This window comes from Sminthopsis crassicaudata, chromosome 1 (genome assembly GCF_048593235.1).
Source record: "Sminthopsis crassicaudata isolate SCR6 chromosome 1, ASM4859323v1, whole genome shotgun sequence".
NCBI classification, from domain to species: Eukaryota; Metazoa; Chordata; class Mammalia; order Dasyuromorphia; family Dasyuridae; genus Sminthopsis; species Sminthopsis crassicaudata.
Window position 1 is genome coordinate 57,065,914 of NC_133617.1, and position 27,756 is coordinate 57,093,669.

At 46.0% G+C, this 27,756-nt stretch overlaps 1 protein-coding gene across 8 annotated transcripts in view; it reads right to left on the reverse strand.

Annotated features, from left to right (window-relative positions):
• ARHGAP45 (Rho GTPase activating protein 45) overlaps positions 1–13,072 on the reverse strand; it is a 45,814-nt gene extending 32,742 nt beyond the window's left edge. For 7 of the 8 annotated variants that reach the window (XM_074305127.1, XM_074305117.1, XM_074305107.1 and 4 more), the window contains exons 1-2: positions 12,787–13,072; positions 6,787–7,114 (exon numbers count right to left, since the gene is read on the reverse strand). In XM_074305127.1, coding sequence (XP_074161228.1) covers positions 6,787–7,114; positions 12,787–13,071 — 613 coding nt within the window. In that variant the 5' untranslated portion in view covers position 13,072. Of the gene's footprint in view, positions 1–6,786; positions 7,115–12,035; positions 12,239–12,786 lie in introns of those variants that run through there. The other variant, XM_074305145.1, reaches the window with a different exon arrangement.
• Positions 13,073–27,756: the final 14,684 nt, after the last annotated feature.

A 27,756-nucleotide genomic window follows, 5' to 3' on the forward strand; every position in this document is an offset into this window, starting at 1 on the left:
ATCAAGAGAAAAAAAATTTAAATATTTTATATTTTAAATTTGTTTATTATATTTAAATTTAAATAAATTTTAAAATAAGTTTAAAAAATAATAGCTAACATTATATTGCATTTACTATGTGCTAGGCATTTCAAGGTTATCTTTTGATCTTCACAACAATCCTGCTGGGAGGTGCTATGATTACCTCCATTTTTTTTTAACAAAAGGGTAAACCGAGGCAAGCAGAGTTAATACCATTTACCCAGTTAATGAGTGTCTCAAAGCTATATTTGAACTCAGAACTTCCTGCCTCCAGGTCCAGCTCTCTATCCTCTGGTCCACTTGGCCAAAGTTTGTTGGGTGGAATTGATCTCATTTTAATGATTAATGCCTCATCCCACTGTCAAATTCTTATAAGCTCATTAAGTCAGAAGAAAGCTGAAATGAGGAGGTGTTTAAGTTTTGTAGGCTGGGGATAAAGGTTTGAGGTAGTGGAGTGGTGGTTGTTGTTTGCAAAGATTGAGGGCAGGTGGCTTATCTTGGGATCATAAAAATTTTCCTTTTACTTCCTATGTCTCCTCCCCTTTTCAAGAGCTCCCCTAGGCTATCAGAGGAGCCCAGGCTCCCGCCAGTATTCTTAAGCCAGAAAGGCTTTGTTTCCGGACCAGGGGACAGACTTGCATATCTGTCTTTCCTTGACCAAAGGAATTGAGCCATAGCTTTATCTCCAAAAGGGATTGTCACCAAGAATTTTTTTTTTCTGGGGAAGTGAAGCTGGGGAGGGATTCCTCTGTTTATCTCTAATCAATCCCACAAATATTTACCATGTTCAAGGGCCTGTTCTAGGCCCACCAGACTCTGATCTCCCCAAACCCAGCTGCCAGCCCTGCTAAGGAGGGAATAGTGCAAAGTTTCTGGACTACAGGCAAGGCAGGGGAAAGGAGACTTCCATTTCTATGCCTCCCAGGGGATGTCCATGAATAAATGCTTTCATTTGTCCCATCCTCATCTTCCTCATCCGTAAAATGGGGATAATTCCTGCCCTGCCTAGCAGAAGTATTAGAGAGATCAAGATAGGCTCAATTCAAAATTCCCCTTATTACAGTTAGAATGAAAAGGAATTAGGAAGCATTGGAGAGCAGAGCTTGAGAAGCCCTAAAGAGAATTTCAGAGCTAGAAAGGACCTTAAAACACAGAACTTGGGAGGTCTGAGCAGGGAAGGACTTTATAACATAAAACCTAGATGTAGTAGCTGGAAGAGAACAGAACCTTGGAACGTAAATGCCAAAGTTAAAGGGGAACCTTGTGGTAGAGAACGGTGTCAATTAGGTGAAAAAGTAATAGGATATTGGCCCTATGAATCCAAGTTCAAATCTAGCCTCATACAATTAATAGCTGTGGTAAGTTATTTAACTCCTGCCAGCCTCAGTTTATTCATTTGTAAAATGGGGGTAATAAAAGCATCTATATCCTAGGTAGTTATGAGGATAAAATATATTTATAAAGCATTTTACAAATCTTAAAATAAATGTGTGCTATTATTATTGTCATCAGTATTATCACTGGGTTATTGTGAGAATCAAATCAACTAACACCTGTAAAATACTTTGAGAACTTTAAAAATTATTATTAAATAGTGCGAGACCAATAAATAAGGAGGGCAGCTACATGGCACAGTGAGTAGAACATCAGTTCTGTATTCAAGAGGATCTGGGTTCAAATCCAGCCTTGGACACTCACCAACTATATGACCCTGGAGAAGTCACTGATTGCCTTAAAAGACACAAGACTAGAAGGAAACTTAAATGTTGACCCTGGGAGAATTTTCAAGATCCTTCGATCCATTTTTGCAGATAGAGGGACTGATTCGAGAGCCCTTCCTACCAGATCACACTTGCCTTAGGGAGCCAGGGAAGGTACCAGTTGGATGGGATTCTCCTCCTTTCTTGCCTCTCCCCCAGATTCCCTCCACAAAGTTGTTAGTTCATAGAGGCTGAAGGTTAACCAAGTCTGGGCTAATGAGGGGTGGGGGTTGCTGTGGATGATTCTACAATGACTCAGGGGGAATTCAGGGCCATGGAAACCTAAAGAAGGAAGAGGAATTTTTTTTAGAGAAGGGAGGAGGGCAGAGGCTTCACGCACGTGAGGAAGGACAGGAAGAAAGTCTATTAACCAGAGGCAGGAAATAACAGTAGATTCCATTAAGAGGCTACACATCCTCCCCTGGGAACACCCAGGGGAGACACTGGTACAATGGATAAGACCAAGAGGGTTGCTAAGCCAGGGCTTCGGTTCCCAGCTCTGCCACCGACTCAATGGAAGATCTTGGCAAGTCCCTTTCTACTCTGGGCCCTAATTTTCCCATCTTAAAAATGGCTTCCCCCTCTCCCCTGACTCCATTGGCCAATAACCAACTTTCATGGGGCGGGGGGAGGGGGGAAGCTCTAGAAGAAAGGGCTGTTGGGACAAAAGGGAAAGGACATTGAAGAAGAAATTATTTCTTCTAATCTGATGAAGCCTCCACCAAGGCTGAGTGAAATATAAGCTCTGGATCTATCTCCTCCAAAGAGAGATCCTGATGGGGAAGGGCTCTGAGCCTATGGGTATCCAAGGATTTCCTCCCCAGCTCTTTCCCATCCTTCCCTCAAGGTCCACAAAGTGTCAAAAAGCAATCATTTGGGGCTCAGACACCCTCCACTGGGGCAGATGGGTCCCAAATTCAATTTGAGTTCCTCTCTCCCTCCCAGTCATTATGTTGTATGCTGTGATCATAATCAGTTGGAACACTCGTCTCTCCAAAACAGACCATCTTTTCCATCATAAACATCAGACCAAGCGGTCCTTTAAAACATGGAACGTCAGAATTGGAACGGACCTTAAAACATAGAATTCAGACCTGGGAGGGCCATTAGAGAATGTCAGAACTGGAAGAGCTCTTAAGAAAGAGTATCAGAGTTGGGAGGCCCCTCTGTTCTCTCTATTTCTCCAAAAATTCCCCTTCTCTCCTTGGACACTGGCAGGCCCTCATCACCTCACACCTGGTGCTTCTGCCAGCCTCAATTCTCTCCCCACTCCAATCCATCCTTCATTCAGCTGCCAAAATGATGTTCCTGTAGGGCAGGTCTGGTTATATCCCCTCCCAGAGGTTCCCTAATACCTCCAAGAGTAGATATAAAATGCTCTGTTAAGCATTTAAGCCCCTGATTCTTCTTAGCTCTCTAGTGCTCTTAAACTTCACTCCCATCCACTTACTCTAAAATCCAGTAGAAGTGGTCTTTTTGTTTTTCTTTTCATGTGAAACTCCATCTCCCATCTCTAGGCCTTTGCTTTGACTGGCCCTATCCCTGGATTGCTCTTCCTCCTCATCTCTGCATCCAGATTTCCCTGGCTTCCTTCTTGGATTTATCCAATATCCTCTACCTTTGCTGAAATTATTTCAATTAATTGTTCAAATTAGAGTTGACTCACTAGGGTTCTCTAGGTATGTCATCATATCTTCAAAAAGCAATCTATCATTTTGTTTCCTCTTTGCCTCTGCTATTCCCTCAAATTCTTTTTTTCTTATGTTATTGCTATGGCTAACATATCTCCATGATTTAGTTCAAATCCTACCAGCTGTTGGAAGCCTTTGGTGGTGTCCTTAGGACCCAGAATATCAGAGCTAGGAGGGAACTTAGAACAAGGTATGTCAGAGCTGGAAGCCCTTAGAACACAGGATATCAAAATGACCCTTCTTGGTTGTTTCTTTACTGGATTCCCTTAGAATAAAGTCCACTTAATAATGGCACATAGTACTCTCAATAAATATTTGCCCTTTGACTAGAGGGGAAAAAAAGAACACAGGATATTGGAGCTAGAGAAGGAGCACTTAGGACAGAGAAGGTCAGAGATAGGGAGGGCCCTTAGAACATAGAGTCTCAGAACCTAGAAGGCCCTTAGAATACAGAATATTGGGATTCTTAGAACACAGGATGTCCTCTATTGGGAAATGGCTGAACAAATTTGTGATATATGAAGGTAATGGAATATTATTGTTCTATAAAATGATGAACAGCCTGATTTACATGAACTGATGCTGAGCGAAACAAGCAGAACCAGGAATACATTGTATACAATAACAGCAACAATGTGCAATGAGCAACTATGAAAGACTTGGTTCATCTCAGTGATTCAAGGTAATCCCCACAGACTTTGTACAGAAAATACCATCTGCATCCAGAAAAAGGACTAGGAAAACAATGTAAATCAACATATGCGATGTTCACTTCTTTTTTTCTGTTTTTTTATCTCTTGTGGTTTTTCCCTTTTGCTCTGATTTTTATCTCCCAGCATGATTCATAAAGCAATGCGTGTTAAAAATAAATAAATGTATTAGGGGGAAAAAATACCAGAGTTAAGAAAAAGGCACTTAGGACAGAGAAGGTCAGATTCTGAGAATCTGGGAGGGCCCTTAGAACCCAGGAGGTCAGAGCTGGGAGGGCCCTTAGAACCCAAGAGGTCAGAGCTGGGAGAGCCCTTAGAACGCAGGATGAAAGGTCTGGGAGGGCCCTTAGAACCCAGGATGTCAGGGCTGGGAGGGCCCCTAGAACCCAGGAGGTCAGGGCTGGGAGGGCCCTTAGAACCCAGGAGGTCAGAGCTGGGAGGGCCTTAGAACCCAGGAGGTCAGAGCTGGGAGGGCCCTTAGGACCCAGGATGTCAAGGCTGGGAGGGCCCTTAGAACCCAGGAGGTCAGAGCCAGGAGGGCCCTTAGAACCCAGGAGGTCAGAGCTGGGAGGGCCCTTAGAACCCAGGATGTCAGGGCTGGGAGGGCCCTTAGAACCCAAGAGGTCAGAGCTGGGAGAGCCCTTAGAACCCAAGAGGTCAGAGCTGGGAGAGCCCTTAGAACACAGGATGAAAGGTCTGGGAGGGCCCTTAGAACCCAGGATGTCAGGGCTGGGAGGGCCCTTAGAACCCAGGAGGTCAGAGCTGGGAGGGCCTTAGAACCCAGGAGGTCAGAGCTGGGAGGGCCCTTAGAACCCAGGATGTCAAGGCTGGGAGGGCCCTTAGAACACAAGATATTAGACCTAGAAGGACCCTTAGCATACAGAATGTGGAGTGTTGAGAAGGTTCTTAGAACACAGAGTATCAGAGCTAGGAAGGCCCTTAGAATATGGAATGTCAGAGAGGGTTCTTAGAACATAGTCTGAAAGAACTGATTGGGCCCATAGTCTCTATTCTGACCTTTCCAGCTGATACATCCAGGTTAATGGCAAAACCAAGACAGAACGCTTAGCTCCCAGTCCCTTAGTCTAGGCTGTGGATGCCTCACCAGGGGGGAGGAGAGGCTTAGTTCCAATTCACAGACAAGTCATATCCACCTTTGATAAGAATGTCTCCCTGCTTCCTTTATCTCTGCTGGGACAGGCATCCCCTTAAAGGGCCAGAGTGGAGCTGTGGTCCCCAGCCCACGGACTCCCTTCTTCCCCTCCCCTTGGTATACAGAGACCTAGCTCTCTCCCTGGTCATCGCAACACTCAGGGCAGGAACCTGGCAGCCTTGGGAGCATTTATCTTGGTGCCCCTGGCCCAGCCCTACCCGCCGACAGCTCGGAGGCCCTGATGGGTAAACAGGAAGACAGGCAGATGAAAATAACTCTGGGGCAGGAAGCTTACTTATCCTGGCCCCAGGGACGGGGAGTCAGAGCTCAAATGTAAACCTCACCCAACACTTCCCCATGTGGCTCTTCCACTGTGACAGAATGGGGAGCTCACACTGCCTTCTCACACCCCAGGGCGATGTACCTGCCTAGGAGTCCTGGAGACTGGTTCTGATGTAAAAGAACGAATCCTCAACAGTTTGCCCAGGTCAATGGGTGGCACAGTTGGGAATGGGACAGAGAATGTACCATGGATTGTTAAAGCTAGAGAGTTCAAAGAGCTGGGATGGACCTTAGAATATGACTGTCAGAGCTGGGACGACCCTTAGAACCCAGGAGGTCAGAGCTGGGATGATCTTAGAACCTGCAATGTCAGAGCAGTGAGGGGGAAGGGAGAAGTGATTTTCTGATACAGAATATCAGATCTGAAAAGGTTTTTAAGACCAGAATGTCCTAGCTGGGAAGACCCTTAGAACATATGCCATCACACCTGGAAGGATCTTCAGAAAATGGAATGCTAAGGCTGGAAGGAGCCTTTAAGGCTGTTAACTCGGCCATCTCACTTACAGAGACCGCATGAAGCCCAGAGCGTGGCGGAGTCTGTGACTCCTGGGGAGCTCCTCCTCGACTCCTCAGTCCCCAGTGCCCAATCTCAATGTCTGATGGCTCAGGCCAGGACTGTGCCCAATCTACAGGAAGCATGACCTTGTCCTCACCTTGGGAATAAGGGACAAACCCAGGCTGGGTCAGACCGGGGAGGTCACCCTATGTGCATCAGCATCAAGGGCAGGCCATGGAACAAGACAGAGAAGCAATGCCACAGGATGGCCTATTGATCCCAAATCATTACTTGGGAACATTTAGAGCTGAAAGGCGCCCAATCATCTCGTTTGACAGCTAAGTCCCTCCCAGTTGGGGGATATTCTGGGTTCTCCCTCCTGATGTTGATATTTGACATTCTACATTTTACATTCATGGGGGTTGCTGAGGATCAGTGACAAGATATCATAAATAACAAGTGGTAGTGCTACAATATAAATCCGGGACTCCTGATTCCCCATGGTGTGGCCCTCAGGAGCCCTTGATGCCAGGTGGGGAAGCAGGGGAAGGGAGGTGTCTCAGGACTCCACCAAGACAGACGACCCCTTCTCTGCAGGGGGAAAGGCACTCACCATCTCTCAGAACCGTGTCTTTGAGTTTCTCCAAGGCCTCGGCAAATCGGGCCACGTGGGCCAGCAGCTGGGAGATGTCCTCCACGTCCACAAAAGGCCCATCGCTGCCATCCACAGGAGTGTTGGTCATGGGGCTTCTGTGACCTCGGCCCAGTGTCCAGGTACCTGGGGCCGAGAGGGGGAAGCCGGCAGCGCTAGCATGGCGGCTCAGGCTGGTAGGGCGCTTGAGAGTACCCACAGTCCCCGAGCCCAGCTTGGTCCCGCCGGGAGATGAGTCCAGTCCAGCAGCATGAGACGAGAGCTCCGTGGCATCCTTTCTGGGCAGCTCCTGGCGGAGGAAAGGAGACGTCATGAGGTGGGGGAAGGTGAAGAGAACAAAAGGATATTGGGGGAAAGGGACTGTGACCCGGAGCTTTGAAGCCTGTGTTCCTTATTTCCTGTGTGCCGTATTTCCCTTGCTGGGGCTTACTTTCCCCATCTGTAAATTGAGAGGGGTGGGTACATAAGCCATAAATCTAGGGGAAGCAGGCAGTGATCACAGAGAACCTTCAGGCTTTCACCAAAAACGGGGCCTACTTGATTCACCTTATTTCTTCTCGTCACAGGTAGACGCAGGTATGCTGTAACTAGAACCTTACATAGTTTTTAGCCATGAGTTTGATGAGAAGATCCTACTCTTCTTGTGGAAAAGATGCAGAGATGGGAACAAGGCAATAACCCAATTGGACACAGAACTGGTCAGATGGCTAGACTCAGAAAGTCATTAATGATTCAGTGTTAACGTGGCAGGAGGTTTCCAGTGGAGGGCTCCAGGGGTCTATCTGTATTTGGTTCTGACTTCTGATGACTTTGTCAAAGGTTTGGATAAACATAAAATTTTACAGGTTGCCATCATTTAAAAAGAACATTGAGAGGCAGGGTGGCATAGCGGATAGCTGGAATTGGAGTGGGGAAGGTCTAATTTTGAATTCTGCATTAGACATTTACCAGCAGGGTGATCTGTGCCAAGTTGTTTTTTTAAATATCCCTCAACCTGTTTCCTTATCTGTAAAATGGGTGGGTAGATGGTACAGTAGAATGAAGAAGGATCTTTATGAGTTCAAATCTGGCCTCAGATACTTCCTGGCTTCATTTACCCGTTTGCCTCAGTTTCCTCATCTATAAATGAGCTAGAAAAGGAAATAACCACACCAGTATCTCTGCCAAGAACCCCGTCCCCAAAATGGTCACCAGAGTGGGATATAGCTGAAATAACAACACCAACAAAAATGGGGACAATAATATTATCTCTTTCAAAGGGTTGTTGTAAGATTCAAATAAGTTAACATGTGTGTGTGCCCGTGCGGATCTTAAAGCACTATGGAGAGTCTTCCCTTACTCATGTACTGCTGTCCCCCACCTCCTTTGGAATGTCTTCTCTCTCTATCTCTGCTTTTCAGAATCTTCATCTTCCTCCAAGACTTAGCTCAGGGGCAGTTTCTTTATTTTAGTTTTTATCTCTTTCGGTGGTTTCTGGCTCTTTGTGATCCCATTTGGATTTTTTTTGGTAAAGATATTAGACTTGCCATTTCTTTCTCCAGCTCATTTTGCAAATAAAGAAACTGAGGTAAACAGAGTGAAGTGACTAGTCTCATAGCTAGGAATTAACATTTGAGCCTTCCTGACTCCAAGCCCAGGGCTCTATCCACTATACCAGCAGCTCCTTTATGTTGCTTTCCCTGTTCCCTCCACCTGAAGGTATCCATTCCCTCCTCCAATGTTGGAATATTCTTTGCCACCCACATCTAATCCACCACTAACTCCAATCCATCCTTCCCCCCAAGACTCTCAGATTTGCCCCCTTCCTACTACATTGCTGGCCACCCCCTTCGTCAATCTACTCAGAACTGCCTTCCTGCTTTCAGTTTCTCCTCTCTCCAAAACAGCCTTCACACTCCAGCACGGTTATTATTACTGCTATTGTTAGTGTTATTAGGACAAGTTGGAGAGCGTCCAGAGGAAGGAGATCCAACTGGTGGTTGAGTCATATGAGGATTGACTAAAGGAACTGGGAAAGTTTAGCCTGCAGAAATGAAGCCTTGAGGAGGGTGGCAACCATCAGGGCTGTGTGGTGGAAGCCAGATTCTACCGACTTGTCTACTTGGCCCCATGGGGCAGAACTGTCCGGGGAAGGGGGTCTTAGGAGGTCTAGAGCTCCTAAGGCAGGATGAGCTTCTCTAGAGGTCATGGGATCCCTCTCAAGAAGAGATTGGATGAAACTTTGTATGCGTGTGTGTGTAAACAGTGGGGTTACGTGACTTGCTACATACAGCTAGTATATCTGAAGTCAGATTTAAACTTGGCTATTCTTGTTGGTATCACTCAGCTCCCCTTCCCTCCTCCTCATACTTCTGTGCTCTTCTGTATGGGGTTGATCTAAGGTCCCCCAGAATATACATAACCTGAACTCTGAGAGCCTTCCTCACTCTGATGATCTCTGGGCTAACTGGGAAATTCGGGGGTGTCCCTGGTTCAGGTCAAAGGTAAGGGGGTGAGATTTGTTATGGGGCTCTCCCCCACCCCTTTCCAGGCCTCCTGTTACTCAATTTCCTCCAGCTTGGGGGCCCTTTCTACAGAACCTCCAAACCACAGGGCAGGGCAGATCTCTTCCTGCTCTGACTACAGCTCGTGGGGGTGGGGTGGAGTTGGGCTGTTTGTCTCAGCTCTTGAGCCCACAGTCAGGGAGACAGGGTGCCACAAGCACAAAAGCTCATTGCTGGAAGGGCCCCCAGTGGGCATCTGGGTCTACCCGTCCGTGGAGGGAACTCTGTTCTGCAACATCCAATTCAACTTCTGCTTATGGTGGGGAATTCACTCCCCAACCTCCTCCAGGCGAGCTTGAACACTTGGGTTCTTCCTCATCTCTCCCCAGAAGTGATAGAGAATGGAGAGCAAGACCCTCATGTCAAGGTCCTGAGTGAATTAGAAAGGGAGAGGAGACAATCCGGGATAACATTTAGTGCTCAAGGACCACAGGATTCATGGCGGGGTGGGGCACTGCACGGCTCTTACTTGCCAGAGGATTCCTGGCCCACATTTCTAACTGTCTACGGGACCTCCCCACCTGCGTGACCTCAAACGAGTCCCTCAACGAGCAGCTCCTCCAAAGCCAGACTTCTTTAAACACCCCTCATTCTCTTGAGGTTATCGCCATCCTCCCAGACTTCCAGACTCATCTCTTGAACTCTTCCCTGTCTCCCATCTCCACATCCACTCCATTCTTCCTCCCCAACCCTTCTCAGATCTTTCCCTTTTCTGTTGTTGTCTGTCCTTCTTTCCCAGAGACCATGGCCCCCTTAGGCAATCAACTCAGAACTGGCCCGTTTTCACTTTTTCCTCTCTCCACTATAGCCTTCCCACTGGAGAAAAAAAAAACACCTAAAAATCTTCCTGAAGCACTGACCATTCCACCATCCTGCTCACAAAAGCTCAGTGATTCTCTATTTTTTCTAAGCTGAATGAAAATCCTTAGCTTGGCATTCCATGCCCTCTACAATCAACCCCTCATCTACCTTTCTATTTTAAAAAAATTATATTTTTATTTTTCTATTCTTTAAAAAAATTTTTTTAATCTTCCTATTCTTATTTCAAATTACTTCAACAATTACATTTTAGCTAAACTGGACAAGAAAACTCCTCTCCTAATCTTGCTTCAGTCTCTCACCTCAGTGTATTTATGTTTCACTAAACACCATATTCATCTCTGATCTTCAGAATCCTCATTTTCCAGCTTGTTTATGAGGCCCTCCCTCATGCCCACAGCTGATTGTATTCACCACTCAAATATTCCAGAAGCATTTTGTCTGCATTTCCCCTTTGCTTCCATCATCTTCTCTCTTATAGCAAAATATAAACATCCCCCTAGAAGGGGTTATGTTTATAAAAAAAAAAAAAAAAAAACAACAACCACAACAAACACAACTTTCTGTTCCCTTCCCTGGAGACCTTCCATATTGTAGACACTTAATAAACGTTTGTTAATATTGCTGTTTCCCTCTGCCAAGAGGCTGCAAGGTGCTAGCCCATACAGTATCTTTTTTAAGGCAAAGAGAGAGAATTGGGAGCTCCAGAGCTAGGAGGCTCTTGTTTAGAGGTAAAAGGAATTTTAAACATCATCCAATCATTTTACAGAGGAGGAAACTTTGCCCCAGAGAGAAAATATAACTGGCAATATGTACATTTAGGATTGAAAATCAGATCTCAGACTCCACATTCAGCCCGCTTTCTACTTTATCAATACTGCCTCCCAAATGGTGCCCAAAGATGGATGAAAGGGAGCAGGAGGGCAGACACCGCCATCCAGGGCACCCATTGGGTCTGAATCCCAGTGCCACCTTGCACTGGGTCTCTACTGGTCTAAAATGAGGAACTAATTAAACGATTTCTAAAGTCCACTCCAAGTGAGAGCTCCATAAATACTCCGACAAGTCACTCAGATAGTTATTAGGCGCCTATTATGTACCGGGGACTGTGCTAAGTGCATGCTCTCCATGCAGTCCTAGGTTTCCCTCATCATTTCCATCAAAGAATGGGAGGTTCTTGACAGAGGCAATGATATATTGGAAACTGAAAACTTAGAGTAATGGTGGGATTTTTCCATCACTAGTGTCCATTGAAAGCAAGGAAAGACAGATTTGGGGACTGAACTCCCCCCCATCCCCACCCCGCCCCAGCTAAGGAGATGTTGTCTGAGAGCGTGTGATCCTGGGCAAACCTTCCTAACCTCCCGGGGCCTCAGTTTCCTCATCTGTAAAATGAGAGGGTGAGATTAAAGATCTATTACAACCCACAGCTGCCCATGAGGAGGGAAAGTGCCAGGGGAACTCAGGGGAGTCAAGAAGGCTTTCAGAAAAAGAAAGCCCTGGAGTTAAGGAATTCACTCGGTGTAGAGGGGGAGGAAGGACATTCTTCAAAGCATGAGCAGCCCCAGGATCCCCCCAGTTCCCGTCTATAGAATCCTCGCTATCCCAGAGTCTTTCCAAGATGGCTCCCAATGACCCTTGGGAAGAAGCAGCAGTTTCCTAGAACGGTCCTGAGTTCCAGAGAAAGCCACCCAGTCCTTAGAGGGTCGGGCAAGTGTCCAGCTCAAACAGGGGGAGCAGAGAGGGAACTGCCTGTAGGTCCTCCCCCCACCCCTCTGCTCAGCCAGGCTTGGGAGCCCAACTTCCCCCTTTCCCTCCCGCCACTCTTGCTGCCCTGGCCAGGCCTACCTTCAATTGCACGCGGGGGTCTCTGCTGAGAGACTCAGGCCCCCTTAGACCAACAGAGTAGGGGCTGTAGCTCTGCTTTGTCCCCAGTCTTCGGCTTAACATCCCCCTGACCTTCAGCACCCCCAGGGTGGGACACAGGGTAGGAGGGGGAGCCCCACCTAGAGAGCTTCTTGGACGCTGCTTCATGGGGGTGAGGGAGGACCCAGGGCAGGGAAGGGGGGGCCGAGAATGGGCGTGACCACCGCCGAGGAAGCTCGATGCATCCCCAGGGAGTGAACCCCCCACCCAAGCAACTCTCCTTCAGGCTATCCAAAACCTGCCTCCATTTGGGGGCCCACCTCTGAATCTTAAGGGGGAAAATAGGACAATCAAAGAATTGGGGATACCCTGAGCTCTGCCCCTTGGAACCTAGGCCTTGGGACCCCCAATTCACTCCAGCTTGGAGACCCTTCCTTATCTAGCTTTGAGGGTTCATTTCCTGGCCCAGCCACCCTAAGTAGTTCTGTCTTCTCTCTGGCCCTTCCCCCTTTTCCGCCCGCCCAGAGAATAAGCTGAGGTTTGGGGTTCAGCTCCTTGTCCTCTTAGCACCATTCAGCAAAGCAATCCCCCATCTGGACCTGGGTGCCATGGGGCTGGGGTAGCTAAAGTCTGAGGGTCTTTTCCAGCTCTGAATATCAGGGAGCCTCAGGTTTGTGCTGAGCCCAGGCCTTCCCAGCCTCCTCCCCCTACCAACCAGGCCAGGACCACTCACCGAGGGGGCCTGGGGGCTGGGGCTTCCTGCCCGGCTCTTTTTGGAAATGGATGGGGTTTTCATCAGCTCCCGCTTCTTCCTGGAGAACATGATGTGTCTGCCTCCCGAGCTGGGGGTGGGGGAGAAAAGGGCTGAGCTGAGTGCCGGCCACCCTCCAGAGGCCGGCCACGGGGCGAGGGGACCTAGGTGCCTGCCCGGCTCAGGGCCCTGCAGGGGGGCTCCAAGATCCCCAGCCCTCCCTCTCGGTTCCTCAGTCCTGACGTCTGGCGGCTGATGGGACCACATTGGCTCTCCCCCCTCCACCTCCAAGCTGTCAGAGCCAGGGCCATGTGACAGGGGCCCTGCCACTCATTGGTGTGGGCCCCCCCCAACAGGAAAAGGAGCGGAAGGCAAAATACACACCCACAAAAAACACACTACAGAGCTTATTTTCCTCCCTCGAGCACTCGCCTCTCTGCAGGCCTGGCCTGGGAACCTCTCCGGGGCTCCCGAAAACTGTGGAGACTGGGGGTCCCCAGTAACAGCACTTCTGAGTCCAGGGGCGGGGTCCAACACCCCCCACTCACACACAGACCTCAGGGAAAATCTTGAAATTGAGATACCCAAACTTGGCTCCAGGAGCTGCATTTAACTTCCCGGCCTCAGTTTCCTCATCTGTCCATTGTAGTGAGATTCAAATGATATCACAAAAAACCAAAAAATGCTCCGCACCAAAATGCAGCCAGCCCACCCGGCACACCCCCACCCCCACAGCCTTTAAGGGTGGAGACACCTCAGGAGGTCTGGGGAGAGGGTGGGGACCCAGGGAGGGGCCGGCCTCAGGTGATTCCAAGCTGGAAAGGATCCCGGGAGACTTAGCAGAACCCAGGACCCTCACCTCAATTCTTTCCACTTATTTTAATTCACTTGACAAATATTTAATGAGGACCTAGTATGTGCCGGACACCTAAAATAAAAAACACAAATGAACCGATCCCAGCACTTAAATAAAGGTGGAGCCAGTTAGTTACAGAGCAGCTTACATGCCTGGAGGCTAGAGAGTTCGTAAGAGCCTTCCCACAGTAGTTCATACAGAGAGCTCCATTTCCCCCCTCTGTGCCTTTGCACAGGCTGTCCCTGCTGCCTAGAATGCACTCCCTCCCCTCTACGCCTTAGAATAACTAGTTTCTCTCTCTTTTTTTTCCAAGGCAATTAGGGTTAAGTGACTTGTCCATGGGTAAGTGTAAAATTTGAACTCAGGCCCTCCTGGCTCTATCCCCGGGCGCCTCGCTGCCTCCTTTTAAGACTTTGCTACAATCATCTTCTAGGAGGTCTTTCCTGATCCAGCTGCCAGGCCCTTCTCCCAATTTCCTGAAATCTATTTTGTATCTTTTGTAATCCAAAGCATGTACATTTTGTTCCTTCCCCCTTCCCCGCCCAGACTGAGTAGGAACTGTTTCATTTCTGGTTTTGTATCTCCAGCACTTAGTAGCCAAAATTAACTATAAATACTTGCTGATTAATCAATTGATTGAAGAGGAAACTGAAATAGGGAGCAGTAGTAAGAGCTAAGGGGGGGGGGGGACGGGGACAGAGGGGTGGGAAAGTGCTCAGAGCCAATGGGTCAACCAGGATTATTCTCCATCGACCCAGGGGTGATGGGGAAAGGGCTAGCAAGAGAGGAAGGTTCAGAGAGAAGCACCATGGATCAGGGACGGATGTCAGTGCCTTGGGACAAAGCCCCATCCACTCCATACTAGTTCCGTTCTGCTTTCAGAAAAACATATACACGGGGGAGTAGGATCCACAGACAAGGATTTTTCAAACCGCTCCAATATCTCTGACAAGAAAACCCCAAATGGGGTCACCAGCAGTCCCTCCAAACAACAGATTATAATCCTAGGCAATCTGCAGTGGTGGCCAGGGCTTACACCTGGAAAGATTGCCTGCCAGCTTCCTCCTCTGGGAAATGGGAAGTCCTTTCAGATGTGGGGATGCTCTGAGTCCCCACTTCTGGGGGACCTTTACCTGGGAGCCAGGACACCTGGGGTTTTGCCCAGGAACTCACTTAAGTGAATTCAGTGGAAGTGTGTTTGGACAGCTGGGTGGAAGGTTGGATGGCGTGGTGGCCCTTATTAAGCTTGTGACTTTAAATTCTTTTTACCTCAATTTCCTCAACTGTAAAATGGGAATAACAGCAGGGTTGTTGTGAGGATGGAATGAGATATTTATAAAGCGCCTGGCACATACTTGGATATTTTCCTTCTTCTTTGTAGAGGATTTAAATGCCATCACTTTCCTGAAGTCCTAAAGACCATGGCTGATCAGACCAACGTGAGTTTGGGAGGCACAAAAACTCCATATTGACCTTTGTAGAGGAGACGTCTCTAAATCTGTGCACACAGTAGTCACTTACTAAGTGCTTATTTCCTCCCTTCCTCGTGTTCTGTAAAATGGGAGACATAGTTCTTTATATGGACAGAGGGGAGGCACGTCAGGCCAGGAGTCAGGAAGACCTGAGTTGAAATCCTATAAGTTGTGTGATCCTGGGCAAGTCACTTAATCCTGTTTGCCTCAGTTTCCTCATCTGTAAAATGAGCTGAAGAAGGAAAAGGTAAATCACTCCAGTGTCTCAGCCAAGAAAAGCCCAAACAGGGTCAAGAAGGGCTGGAGGACAGAAACAATTCAACAAGAAAAAAAGCTTGGGACTCCCAGAGAATGGAAATGACCTTTAGCAAGGGGCAGTCCCTTTGTCCCCTGCCCCAGGGCTAAAGAGGCCTCTGGGATGAAATCATTTCCCCCCTCCACCTAGGAGGCTTGCAGGGAATTCCTCTCCAACCCCTTGGGTCAGTGCCCTCCTCCTCTGTGGGAAACACCTACCCTGGAGCCCCCCAACCCCCCCCACCTTTCGCCCAGCCCAGCCCCGCTCCAGGCCTCTGATTTGCAGCCTCCTGGGACCTCCAGCCTGTAGAGCAAGCTAGGGCTAAAAATCCTAGATCTGTCTTCACGAGCTCAGATACAGAAAACTTAGAAAAAGGGACATTCACCCCCATATATCTGCACCCCCCAGCCCTAAGTCACACCATTGGGCATTTAGAACTGGGGCCCGGCCATTTTCTTCTGCAGTCCGGCACGCCATGACCCCATTTGGAGTTTTCTTGGCAGAGACACGGGAGGGCCATTTCCTCCTCCAGCTCACTTTACAGTGGCTCCCTATTACCTACGGAGTAAAAAAGTGAAACCCTGTTTGGCTTGTTAAGCCCTTCACCCCCCAAAAAGCCCCCTCCTACCTCTCCAAGGATCCTAGAATCCAGGGACTCAGCATGATCCAGGCTCAGGCTCTCCCCACGTTCTCCCCAGGACTCCGCCCACCTCCTACCTCCCACCTCCCACCTGGGTGTCTTTGCCCCGGCTGTGCCCCAGGCTAGGAGCGCCCTCCCCACCTCCTCCCTCCCCACCTCCTCCCCTCCCAGCTACACTGGGCTCTTTCAGGACTCTGCTACTCACTTTTGGCCAGAGGCCTGGCTACCCCACCCATCATTCACCTGGGAGAGATCTCCCGGGTGCATCAAGAGCAGATACAGGCTGGCTGTATGTGGGGCCGCCCCCTCAGAGAAAGCTGTGGGCCCAGACCCAGGGGTGCACCCCACATTCACAGAGGGGCTTTTAGCGGACCCCTCACCCCCCCAAAGCCGTCACACAATTCACATTTACATGCTTGCCCACATGCATTCACCCCTGGCTGCTCTCCTGCACTCCTATTTACACACTCAGCACACGTTTGCCCTCTCCGCCATGGGCATGCACACCTGCCCACATCCCTGCCCACATCCCCCAATATCTGGGGATATTGAAAGGGTCAAACACCAGAAGGCCCAAGATGAGGCTGTGGAGTGAGTGTGCAGGGGGATGCCCGGCTGAACCCCAACAGATCATTGGCTGCACGGGAGGATCCCGTCTCTGGTTCCTGCCCCCTGGCACCTATCTCACTGGGGAAGCTGGGTAGCTCCAGAGACCTTACTTCCCCTCCTCTTCCTTCCTCCTCTCCCTCCCTTTCTCCCCCTCTTCTTCCTCCTCCCATGGCCCCATTCAGCCTTTACAAAGCACCTCCCTACCTACTCCACCCTCCTCCCCAGATCTCCCTTCATCCTCTTCCTCTGGTCTGCCCCACCCTCCTCTGGAGAATTTTCCTCCCCAAACCAACCCCCTTCCTTTTGTTTCTCCAGATGTCCAGAAGCCCAGGAAGCCGTCCTGCTCTCCCCTCCTTTCCCCATCCCTTTCCTCCCTCCAGGACTGAGTTACCTGGGGGTGCAGTGGAGCAGCTGAGAGTCTCGTGGAATTTCAGCCTCAATGGAGACTTCCAACCCAGTCCTCAACAAACATCTCCAGCAAAGGGGCAGCCTTGACCGGAAGACCCCAAGGAATGGGGCTCTCCACATTGGAATAGTTCCTGCGGTTGGCGAGTTTTTCTGTACTTAGAGAACACCTTCAGAAACCAGTGACTTAACAAGGCGGCCCACTTAATGGAAATCTCAGCCACATTTCAGAACTCCTCGGACCCCCATTCCTCCGTAGAAGCCTCCCGACCTTCCAGACAGTCTGTCCATCTTCTCCGAGTGACAGAATCACAGAATCTCAGACTTGGGAGGAATCTCGGAGGTCACGTAGCCCAGACCAAACACGTAGCCCAGGCCAGAACGACACTGTCCAGTGGCTGGCCAGGCTCCATTTGAAGGGAGACCCCCCCCCATGAAGGGGAGCTCCCTGCAGCCTGAGGCAAGTATCCCATTCCACTCTGGGACAGCTCTCCTTGTTAATAGGGTTCCCTTGACAGCAAGTTGACATCTGCTACTTTCTTTTAACCCTCCTTCTCTCATTTGAAGCCAAACAGAAAAAGTCTACTCTCTTTAATTCACAAACTTTCCAATATTGACATGTCCCTCTCCTCTCCACCACCCTCTCCTGATTCTCTAAGGTCTTGAAGCTCTCTAGGTCCTCAATGTCCTTCCTAAAAATGCGTTTCCTACAATTGGACAAAATACCACAGGGGGATCTAACCAAAGAGAGCATAAAGGTAGTAGGACCCTCATGCTCTGCAGAAGCAGCATAATGGGGCATCAGAAAAATGCACATGGCCCATTTGTGTACCTAGGGTCAGACAGAGCCAGCCCATGCTAGGACATGGTGAAGGAACTCCACGGCAGGTTGGGTAGACTTTGGGAGGAATGCCTGTGAAACATTTACAGGAGCACACAGTGGATTGCAATCTGCTCCGATGGAGGGCACAATCACGCGGAGAAGACCACAAAGGCTTAGCCTTAGGTCGGATCCCACCCACGCTTTCAATGAACTCTTCAATTTTCTCTCAAAAAACTGGAGCCTCCAAGTCAGACAACAAAGCCTTCCCAGTCCCCATCATGAATTCCAAAACCAAGTGATCAATTTCTCCCAAGGCTGCTGTCATTCCTCCTTCATCAACAAATTCCTCCTTTTTCGTATATCTCTCTTAAAAAAAAAACAACAAAAAAAGAATTAGACCTGTAGTAGAACCCCCCCCCCTTTGCTTTTTCTATCTTGTGTAGGGGAGGATGTGTGCTTATCTTAGAAACTCTTTTTCCCACATGCTTGTATAACAGGGATGACTCTTCCCCGGTAAGAGTTTGGGTTGAATGCAATCATTTTCAGTATATTTAGTGCGAGGCTGAGTGTTAATTCTCTAAAAGGAGATGGATTGAGGAAGATTTGAATAGGACTCTGGAAAAGAAAATGCAGAAGACAGAAATGGGCTTGGGAAGGGACTCCAATTCTTGCTGATCCTGACAAGGGCTAGGAAGTGCCCCCTGGACAGACCCTCCCTGTACAGAAGTGGTTCTAGTATTTGGAGCTGCAATCCTAATTCCAGGGAACTACTTTTTCAAGACTTCAATGCTTCCCAGGAAGCAACATTCTGTAAATCCTGAGGCTCCCGGGTCAGACCGCTGGGCAAGTGGCTAAAGCTTGTTCTCATTCCCTACCGTGCTGCGGCTGGCTGATACCACACTCTCGGGAACACTCCCAAACCTTAGGGTTTGTTTGTTTGTTTCTTCTATTAATTCACTGAGCCTGCTGATAAGGGAGAGTAGGAAATAGCTCCAAGAGGCCTCCCAGCCTACATTCCCTGGGAGTTTAGGAGGCTTAGAGTTGGAGAAATGGAAGATGAGAATATTCATTGTTGAATTATTTCTTGCTATGTCATTCATTGCTCTTTTAACTAAACGTATATTTGCATTATTATGACATAAAATAATAAACCATCAACTATTTATATAAGGCCTTAAAGGTTTGCAAAGTACTTTACATGTTAGTCAAGAATCATTGATTAAGTACCTATTATGTGTCTGGGACACATAAACTCTGGGTAGACAAAGACAGGCAAAAGATAGTTTCTGCCCTCAGAGAGCTTCCAATCTTATGGGGGAGACCACCTGCAAACAGGTAAAGGATAAATTGGAAATAATCAGTGAAGAGAAGGCTACTGGCATTAAGCCATTGTGAACAGTGGGATTTTGGCTCAGACTTGAAGGGGGCAGAAAAGCCAGGAGGCAGAGATAAGGAGGGGAACGTTCCAGCATTGGGAGACAGCCCCATGAGGTATTATTATCCCCATTTTACAGAATGAAGAAACTGAGGCAAACTGAGTAGTAAACTTTTGAGGTAGAATGGGAACTCGGCTCTTTCTGTTTCCAAGTCCAACACATTATCCACTGCATCATGCAACTGCCCCTTAATTCTGGCTAATAGGAGACAGAGAAGAAAATGGGGACTCATGAGTAATATTTGAAAAGATTATGAACCCTAAAAATCCTAAGAATCTGAGCTCAGGCTTAGAGCCCAATATTCGAAATTATCATTAAGGTAAGTCACTATTTTATGAGTTGTTCTAGCAGATGTTTAGATACATAATTAAAGTCTCCCCAACACAACTGTATAATGGATCTAATGGAACCTCTTTCCCAAACTCAAAGAATCACAGAATTAACTCAACTTTTATTTGAAAGAGACCCAGAAATCATCAGCTATAACCCATACATGAACTCATACCCACGACAAGTGATCAGATCTCTACATGAAGTTACAAGGTTGGGGAACTCACTATCTATTGTCAGCCAATTTCATTTTTAAGAGCTCTTTTAGCAAATTCTTCATATCATCAAAATGAGAACTGAATTCTTGGCATATATAGTGTATGTACATTAATACCCTCCTTATCCAAGATATTCACCCAGTTATAACTTACGAGGAATTCAGTTAAGAACAAGAAAATATCCGAGGCAATCCCAATAGACTTTGGATAGAAAATGCCTTCTGCATCCAGAAAAACAACTATGAAGATTGAATGGAAATCAACACATGCTATGTTCACTTCTTTTTTCTGTTTTTTTTTTTTTTTTCCCCCCTCTCTCCCTTGGTTTGTCCCTTTTTTCTTATTTTTTTCTCCCAACATAATTCATAAAGCAATGTACATTAAGCTTTAATTATTAAAAAAAAAAGATCAATATAGCCAACATTAGAGCAAAAAGAAACAAGAAAAGAAAAAAGAAAAAAATAACAATAAAAATAACAACAACAAACAAACAAGAAAGGCAATTAGATAGTTCAGTGGATAGAGCACCCTGGCCATAGTAGGCCATTTACTCTTATTTTACACACAATTATAGCTTGCTTATTTTTCTGGTTTCTAGGCCCATAAGAAAATAAAAACAGTTGTTAGAAGAATAAAGGCTGTGATAATAGACCCAGGAGTGACTTTTGATAGGAAGGGAAGAGGCAGAAAAGTTATTAAAAACACAGGAGCTCACCAAGCAACGTAATCTGGTCCATATCTCAATAGCCCCCAAAAGTCACTGAAATTCATAGCATCTCTGAGTCAAAAGAGAAATGGTTTAATTATTTAAACTGTAGGCCTGGGAGGGAGGAACATTTAGGGTCATCTAGTCTAACATACTAAAATTAGAAAGAGGAGAGGAAGGAGGAAGAGCAGGAGATTGACGCCCAAGAGGTGACTGGACTTAATCAAGTTATCAGGGTAGCAGAGCTGGAATCCACCATCTTCTAATCCCATAGGATTACATCTTGAAGATGGGAAGAAGCCTTTAGAAAGCCTGTTAGTCCAACCCTCAATTCTTACAAATGAAGAAACTGATTTTTCCAGTCACACAAAAGAAGGAGAAGCCAACTTCAAACCTTAGTCCTACAAAGCACCTAAGGGGTCATGGTGGTTGGGGTGCAAGAGCCAGAGGAAAGAAAATTAAAGTTCAGATCCTGCCTCTGAAGCTTACTGAGTGATCCCGGGCAAGTCATATAACCTTTACTTGCCTCAATTTTCTAAACTGTAAATTGGGGATAATGCTATTACCTACTTTTGAGAGTTGATACAAGGATTAAATGAGATAATAGTTGTAAAGTGCCTGGCAAAAGGTAAGTGCTTAATAAATTCTTATTTCCTTTCTTCCTCTCTGCCTCCCTCCTTCCCCCCTTCCTCTCCTCCTTAACCCTTCCCTTCCTCCCTTCCTTTCCTTCCTTCCTTCCTTCTTTCTTTCAGTTCAGGGCCCTTTATGCTACACTGTGCTAAGTCAAGTGAAGAAGATAGGGACGGGGATAGCTAGGTGGTGACCTGAGTAAGCTTCAGATGCTTACTAGTTGTGTGACCTTAGGCAAATCACTTAACCTTAATTGCCTCAAAAAAAAAAAAAAAAAAAAAAAAAAAAAAGGAAGAAGAAGTAGATAGGGAAGGAATCTAATGATAAATCTCAGAAAGATTCCCACCAAAAATGGTTAAAAGAAATGTGATCTAGCTTATGGCTCCCCATCCTTTGGATGTATGTGGACCTCATCCCTTGGCTTTTTCTGCTCCTCCCCCTCAGAGTTTACTCTGGGAAAGCTCCAAAGATTATTCATATCTGTTTCACAAATACAGGAAATAGGGTCCTCGATTCTTGTGTCTTCTCATCCTTCCTTGTTTAAGCCCTGGTAGCCAAGCAGAAGAAGTCTAAGGCTTCTTCCTAATATCTGAAGACCCCTGTCACGGCCCTCAGGACACTCACCTGTCAGTCAGCCAGTCAGTCGATAAGCATTTGTTCAGTACCTGAGTGCCAGCATTGTGCCAAGGGTTGGTAATATAAAAGCCAAAAACTGTCCCTGACCTCAAAGAGCACACAGTCTAATAATAGGTGACACAACGTATTGTGTTTGTACAACAGCGAGATAAATACGTTATTAAGGGAAGTCAGGAAAGATTTCCAGCTTACCATTGTCCTTAAAACGCAGTGCCCAAGGAGGGCACAGTAGAGTGAGATTATGGTTAACCTGTTCCTGAAAGCTCTGCCCTTTCAAGATTCAAGATTGATTTTCTTGGCTATCACATCACACTTCTGACATTGACCTTAGAGTTCACTAAAAGTTCCAGATCTTTTTCAGACAAATTACTGCCTAATTATGCTCCCTCATCTGCGCTTAGAGGCAGCTAGGTGGCTCAGTGGATAACATATTGAGCTGAGGATGACCCAAGTTTAAATTCAATCTCAGACACTTATCAGTTGTATGATACCGGGAAAGTTGCTTAACTTCTCTCAGCCTCAAATTTCCTCATCTGTAAAATGGGGATAATAATAGCATCTACTTCCCAGGGTGGTTGTAAGGATACAACAAGATGCCTGCAAATCACTTTATAAACCTTAACATATTATATTCTTCTGAAGCAGACTTTTTGAATGCAAGTATAAGACTTTCTATTTTTCCCTACTAAATTTCATCTTATTAGATCAAACCCAACACTCAAGCCTGTCATTAGCTCTTTTGTGGATCTTAATCATTATATATATGTTGTGAAAAAAATTCCCAAATGTCTAAAGAAGAATGGGGTGAAGGACATCTACCCTTAACTTCTTGGAATCTTTTCCATGGGTCCTGAAAAATTGGAGAAGGAAAAAGGGCTAGAAAGAACAAGATTCTGAGACCTTCTATTATGAATGTCCTTGGGAAGGTTCCTATCAGAAGTGGAACGATCCCAAGGTTGCAGTAAACTTTCCTAGGACAAGGGTGTCTTCCAACAGGATAAGAGATGCTATCTGAGTTATGCACTAGCTTTTCCTGTCTTCCTCTCATTCAGTCCAGGCATGAGTTAAGAGCACTCAGGATCAAGAGATGAAGCACCAGGGCTGATCTGGGTGGTTGGCAGCAGATGCTACACCCAGCATCACCCAGAACCACATGGGGACTGACAGTTTCCAGGAACCCTGATGAATGTCATCTTACCACTTTCCTTTTATCTATCTTCAAGCGGTGAATGATGCTCACCTCATTTGTCTTTAGGAGAGATGTGCATGCTCAGAATTTTTCTCCCATCAACACTAATGACCTGGGAGAGAATGGATATGGCAGCATAAGTTGTTGTTATAAATTTATAGTATATTATTAATTATATTTAACGTGGCATTTTCCTTCATTGTTTTTAGTTTTACGATCATGCATGGAATGTCCAAATTTATGAGTGCTGAAGGAAAAGACCTGGAGACTAAAATATCTCACAAGCAAATGCAAATTAAGACAACTCTGACACCTGTCAGACTGGCTAAGATGACAGGAAAAGATAATGATGAATGTTGGAGGGGATGTGGGAAAAGTGAGATACTGATACATTGTTGGTGAAGTTGTGAACGGATCCAGCCATTCTGGAGAGCAATTTGCAACTATGCCCAAAAGGTTATCAAACTGTGCATACCCTTTGACCCAGCAGTATTTCTACTGGGTTTATATCCCAAAAAGATCTTTTGTTGTTGTGATTGAGGCAATTGGGGTTAAGTGACTTGCCCAGGGTCACACAACTAGGAAGTGTTAAGTGTCTGAGGCAAGATTTGAACTCTGGTCCTTTAAACTTCAGGGTGGCTGCTCTATGCACTGCACCAACTAACGGTCTCCCTCCCCCAAGAGATCTTAAAGGAGGGAAAGGATCCACATGTGCAAAAAATGTTTGTGACAGCACTTTTGGAAACTAAGTGGATGTCCATCAATTGGAGAATGATTGCATAACTTGTGGTATATGAATGTTATGGAATATTACTGTTCTGTTTGAAATGACTAGCAGGCTGATTTCAGAAAGGCCTGGAGAGACTCACATGAACTGATGCTGAGTGAAATGAGCAGGACCAGAGGAACCATGTACATCCATGTTGTACATGGCAACAAGAAGATTATACAATGATCAATTCTGAGGGACGTGGCTCTCTTCAACAGTGAGATAATTCGGGCCAGTTCCAATGATCTTGTGATGGAGAGAGCCGTCTACACCCAGAGAGAAAACTGGGGGAACTGAGTGTGACTCACAACATAAGATTTTCCCTCTTTTTGTTGTTTTTTGTTTGGATTTTACTTCCTCATTTTTTCCTGTTTGATTTTATTTTTGTTGTGCAGCAGGATAATTGTATAACTATGCATGCATATATTGGATTTAACATATATTTCTATCATGTTTAACATATAATGGACTACTTGCCATCTAGGGGAAGGGGTTGGGGAAAGGAGGCCGAATTGGAACACAAAGTTTTGCAAAGGTTGATTTTGAAAAATTATCCATGCATATGTTTTGAAAACAAAAAGCTTTAAAAATATCTCATAAAGTGACAGCAGTCAGTCAATAAATACTTATTAAGCACCTTCTGTGTGCGAGGTATTATACTAAGCACTGGGGATATAAAAAATGGCAAAAGTTCCTCAGGGAGCTCACAGTCTGATGAGCAAATTACATACATAGTAAATGTTATAGTTACTGTTATCAATATTTTATTTCCTCCAGTGGATTTGGACTTAAAACAAGAGATTAAAAGGGAAGAAGCCTGGTGGCAAAAACAATCCTACCTTGGGGAGGAAAGCAGCCCAGGCATTTGCAGGTTTGACTTCCCTCTAGTGGCCGGTGGTAATACTGATTGTTAAAGGGGTATAACTGTGTCAAATATAAAGGAATGACTCAAAAACTATAGCAGAGCAACGCATGTCACTGATGCTGTACTTTGAGCTAATTCATGCGCCGTGGCTGGATTTTTACCTAAGTGACAGCCCATCCGAGCCAGTACTCTAAAATAAACACCAGCCCTGAAAGGGCCCAATGTGTGACCCGTGCTTCGGAACTGAGGCCTTGGGTTTCCACGGACCCCATTCAGTCTTGAGAACATCTTTCAAAGCTCTCTTTGGTTCATGTTCCACTCAGAAACATCAGAATATGGCTTGTGTCTAGGTCTGTATTGAAAAGGTAAATATATATCTTCAACTCCCTCGGAAGTGAATCAAGGGCAGTCTTTGTTTGCCCCCAAAACAACTCTCCTTTCTTCTCCTCCAGGCCTCCCAGTTACTATCCTTGGGGCGGATCCCATCCAAAAGGGAAAAGCTCAATATTCAGTCTCTTTCCCCAGCCCTTGGGATCTATGTAGTCCTGTAGATTCATGTCCTAAAGTTGAGGTAGATCTAAGGGAGAAAGGCCTGCCTGCCAAAAAGGAGCCAGCCCCCCCTGTATCACTCCCAGAATTAGTGGGAGACAAGATTTAGGGCTTGCCTCTTTCTTCTACTCAGCAGTGGGTGGGTGAGGGAGCACTAGCTTAGGATTCAGAGGACCACTGTCACTGAGTCACTTAGTTCATTTTCTTAATTTGTAAAATGGGGGGCCCCTAAGGTTTCTTGAATTTCTAAGTCTATAGTCCCATAAGCCTCCTTGGCATCAGCTAACACTCCCCTGAGCTTGAAACATCCAGCATCTCCTCCTCTTCCCTCCAGGAACCTTTGTCCAGGAATTCTTCATCTTATCTAGAAACCCCATTGTCATCTCCACTCTCACGTATTTCTTTCTCTTCCAAGGCATGTGATTCCCTGGAGGGGCCCCGCAAACACACAAGCTTCTCCTCCAGGAAACACACTCTGAGTCTCATAATTCACAATCTTCTCATTTCTGAATCCCCAACCTAGTAGTTCCCCTTTTTAAAGGCCAAGGTCAAGACCAAGTGTGTGACTTTACGTAAGTATGACCAGCCGTGACTCAGGCTCCAAACGTGGTACCAAGAGGGGGTTTCCTGCTTAGGTGGGGTGACATTTTCAAGGCCAGAAGAAAGGCTTCATCCATCTCAGCTAATAGGACTTTTATGTTTTATGGGATAATAATAATGATAATGACTAAGATTTATATGTACCTTAAGGCTTGCAAAGTATGTTTTCTCACTTGAATCATACAATAGTCTGGTGAAGGAAATGCTATTATTAACACCATTGTGCAGATGGGGAGACTGAGGCTGAAAGAGGGGTTAAGTGACGCGCCTAGAGTAACACAAGTAGCTTTGGAGGCAAAATTTGAATTAAGATCTTTCTGACTTTATATATAATATAAAAATATAATTAAGTATATATAAAATTATACTGATACTAGGTGTAATATTCTATCCACATTACCACTTGACTGCCAGGTCCTCTCTACCAGGCTTTATTTATTTATTTATTTTGATGATATTTGTTTATTTTTCAAAATATATGCAAAGAAAGATTCACTTTGTTATGGAATATTACTGTTCTGTAAGAAATGACCAGCAGGATGACTTCAGAAAGGCCTGGAGAGACTTACAGGAACTGATGCTGAGTGAAATGAACAGGACCAGGAGATCATTATATACTTTAACAACTGTATGATGATCAATTCTGATGGACGTGGCAAGGTGAACCAAATCAGTTCCAATAGAGCGGTAATGAACTGAACCAGCTACACCCAGCGAAAGAACTCTGGGAGACGACTATGAACCACTACATAGAATTCCTAATCCTTCTATTTTTTGTCCACCTGGATTTCTGATTTCCTTCACAGGCTAATTGTACACTGTTTCAAAGTCCAATTCTTTTTGTACAGCAAAATAACTGTTTGGTCATGTATACATATATGGTATTTAACTTATACTTTAACATAATAAATGTAATAAAATAATAATAATAAAATATACATTTAACATGTATTGGTCAACCTGCCATCTGGGGGAAGGGGTGAGGGGAAGGAGGGGAAAAATTGGAACAAAAGATTTGGCAATTGTCAATGCTGAAAAATTACTCATGCATATATCTGGTAAATAAAAACTATAATTAAAAAAAGAAAGATTCACTCTTGCAAAATTTTCTCCCTCCCTTTCCCCTTTCCTCCTCCCCTAGACAAGTCATCTAATATAGATTAAATGTGTGCAATTTTTCTAAACATATTTATCACATGGCACAAGAAAAATCAGATCAAAAAGGAAAAAATGAGAAAGAAAAAAAGCAAGAAAACAACAACAAAAACGTGAAAATACTACATTGTGATTCACGTTCAGTCCCTGTAGCCTACTTTCTACCAGGTATTATCTAGACTTTTAAGAATCACTGAGGGCAGCCAGGTGGTTCAGTGGATAGAGCACCAGCCCTAAAGTCAGGAGGACCGGAGTTCAAATGTGTTCTCAAACATTTAACACTTCCAGGCTGTGTGACCCTGGGCAAGTCACTTAACCCCAATTACCTCAGGGAGAAAAAAAGAATCACTGGGGATCCAGCAGCTAGATGGTACAGTGCACAGTGCACTGGCTCTGAATTTGGGAGGACCTGAGTTCAAATTCAGCCTCAGACACTTAACACTTACAGGTTGTGTGACCACCAGGGGTTGTCAGATCTGACAAGCCTCGGGAGCCCCTTCATTAGCCAGATCTAATGCCATCCTTCACTGGACACGTCCTGAGTCAGAGGGACTGTGGAGATGTTGATGATTTCCAAAGATTCCAAGGGAAGTTGAAATCATGATTTGTCTGAATATTTCTCATATTGTTGGTGTAGAATTCTTGGAGTGAGACCCTCAGAGGAGAAGGAAGGAGAGACAGAATGGTAGTGTGGAAACGGGGGAGGAGATGTGTGGTTGTGTAGGTGACTACACGGTGCAGTAGATAGGGTGCCAGACTCCAGGGGAAG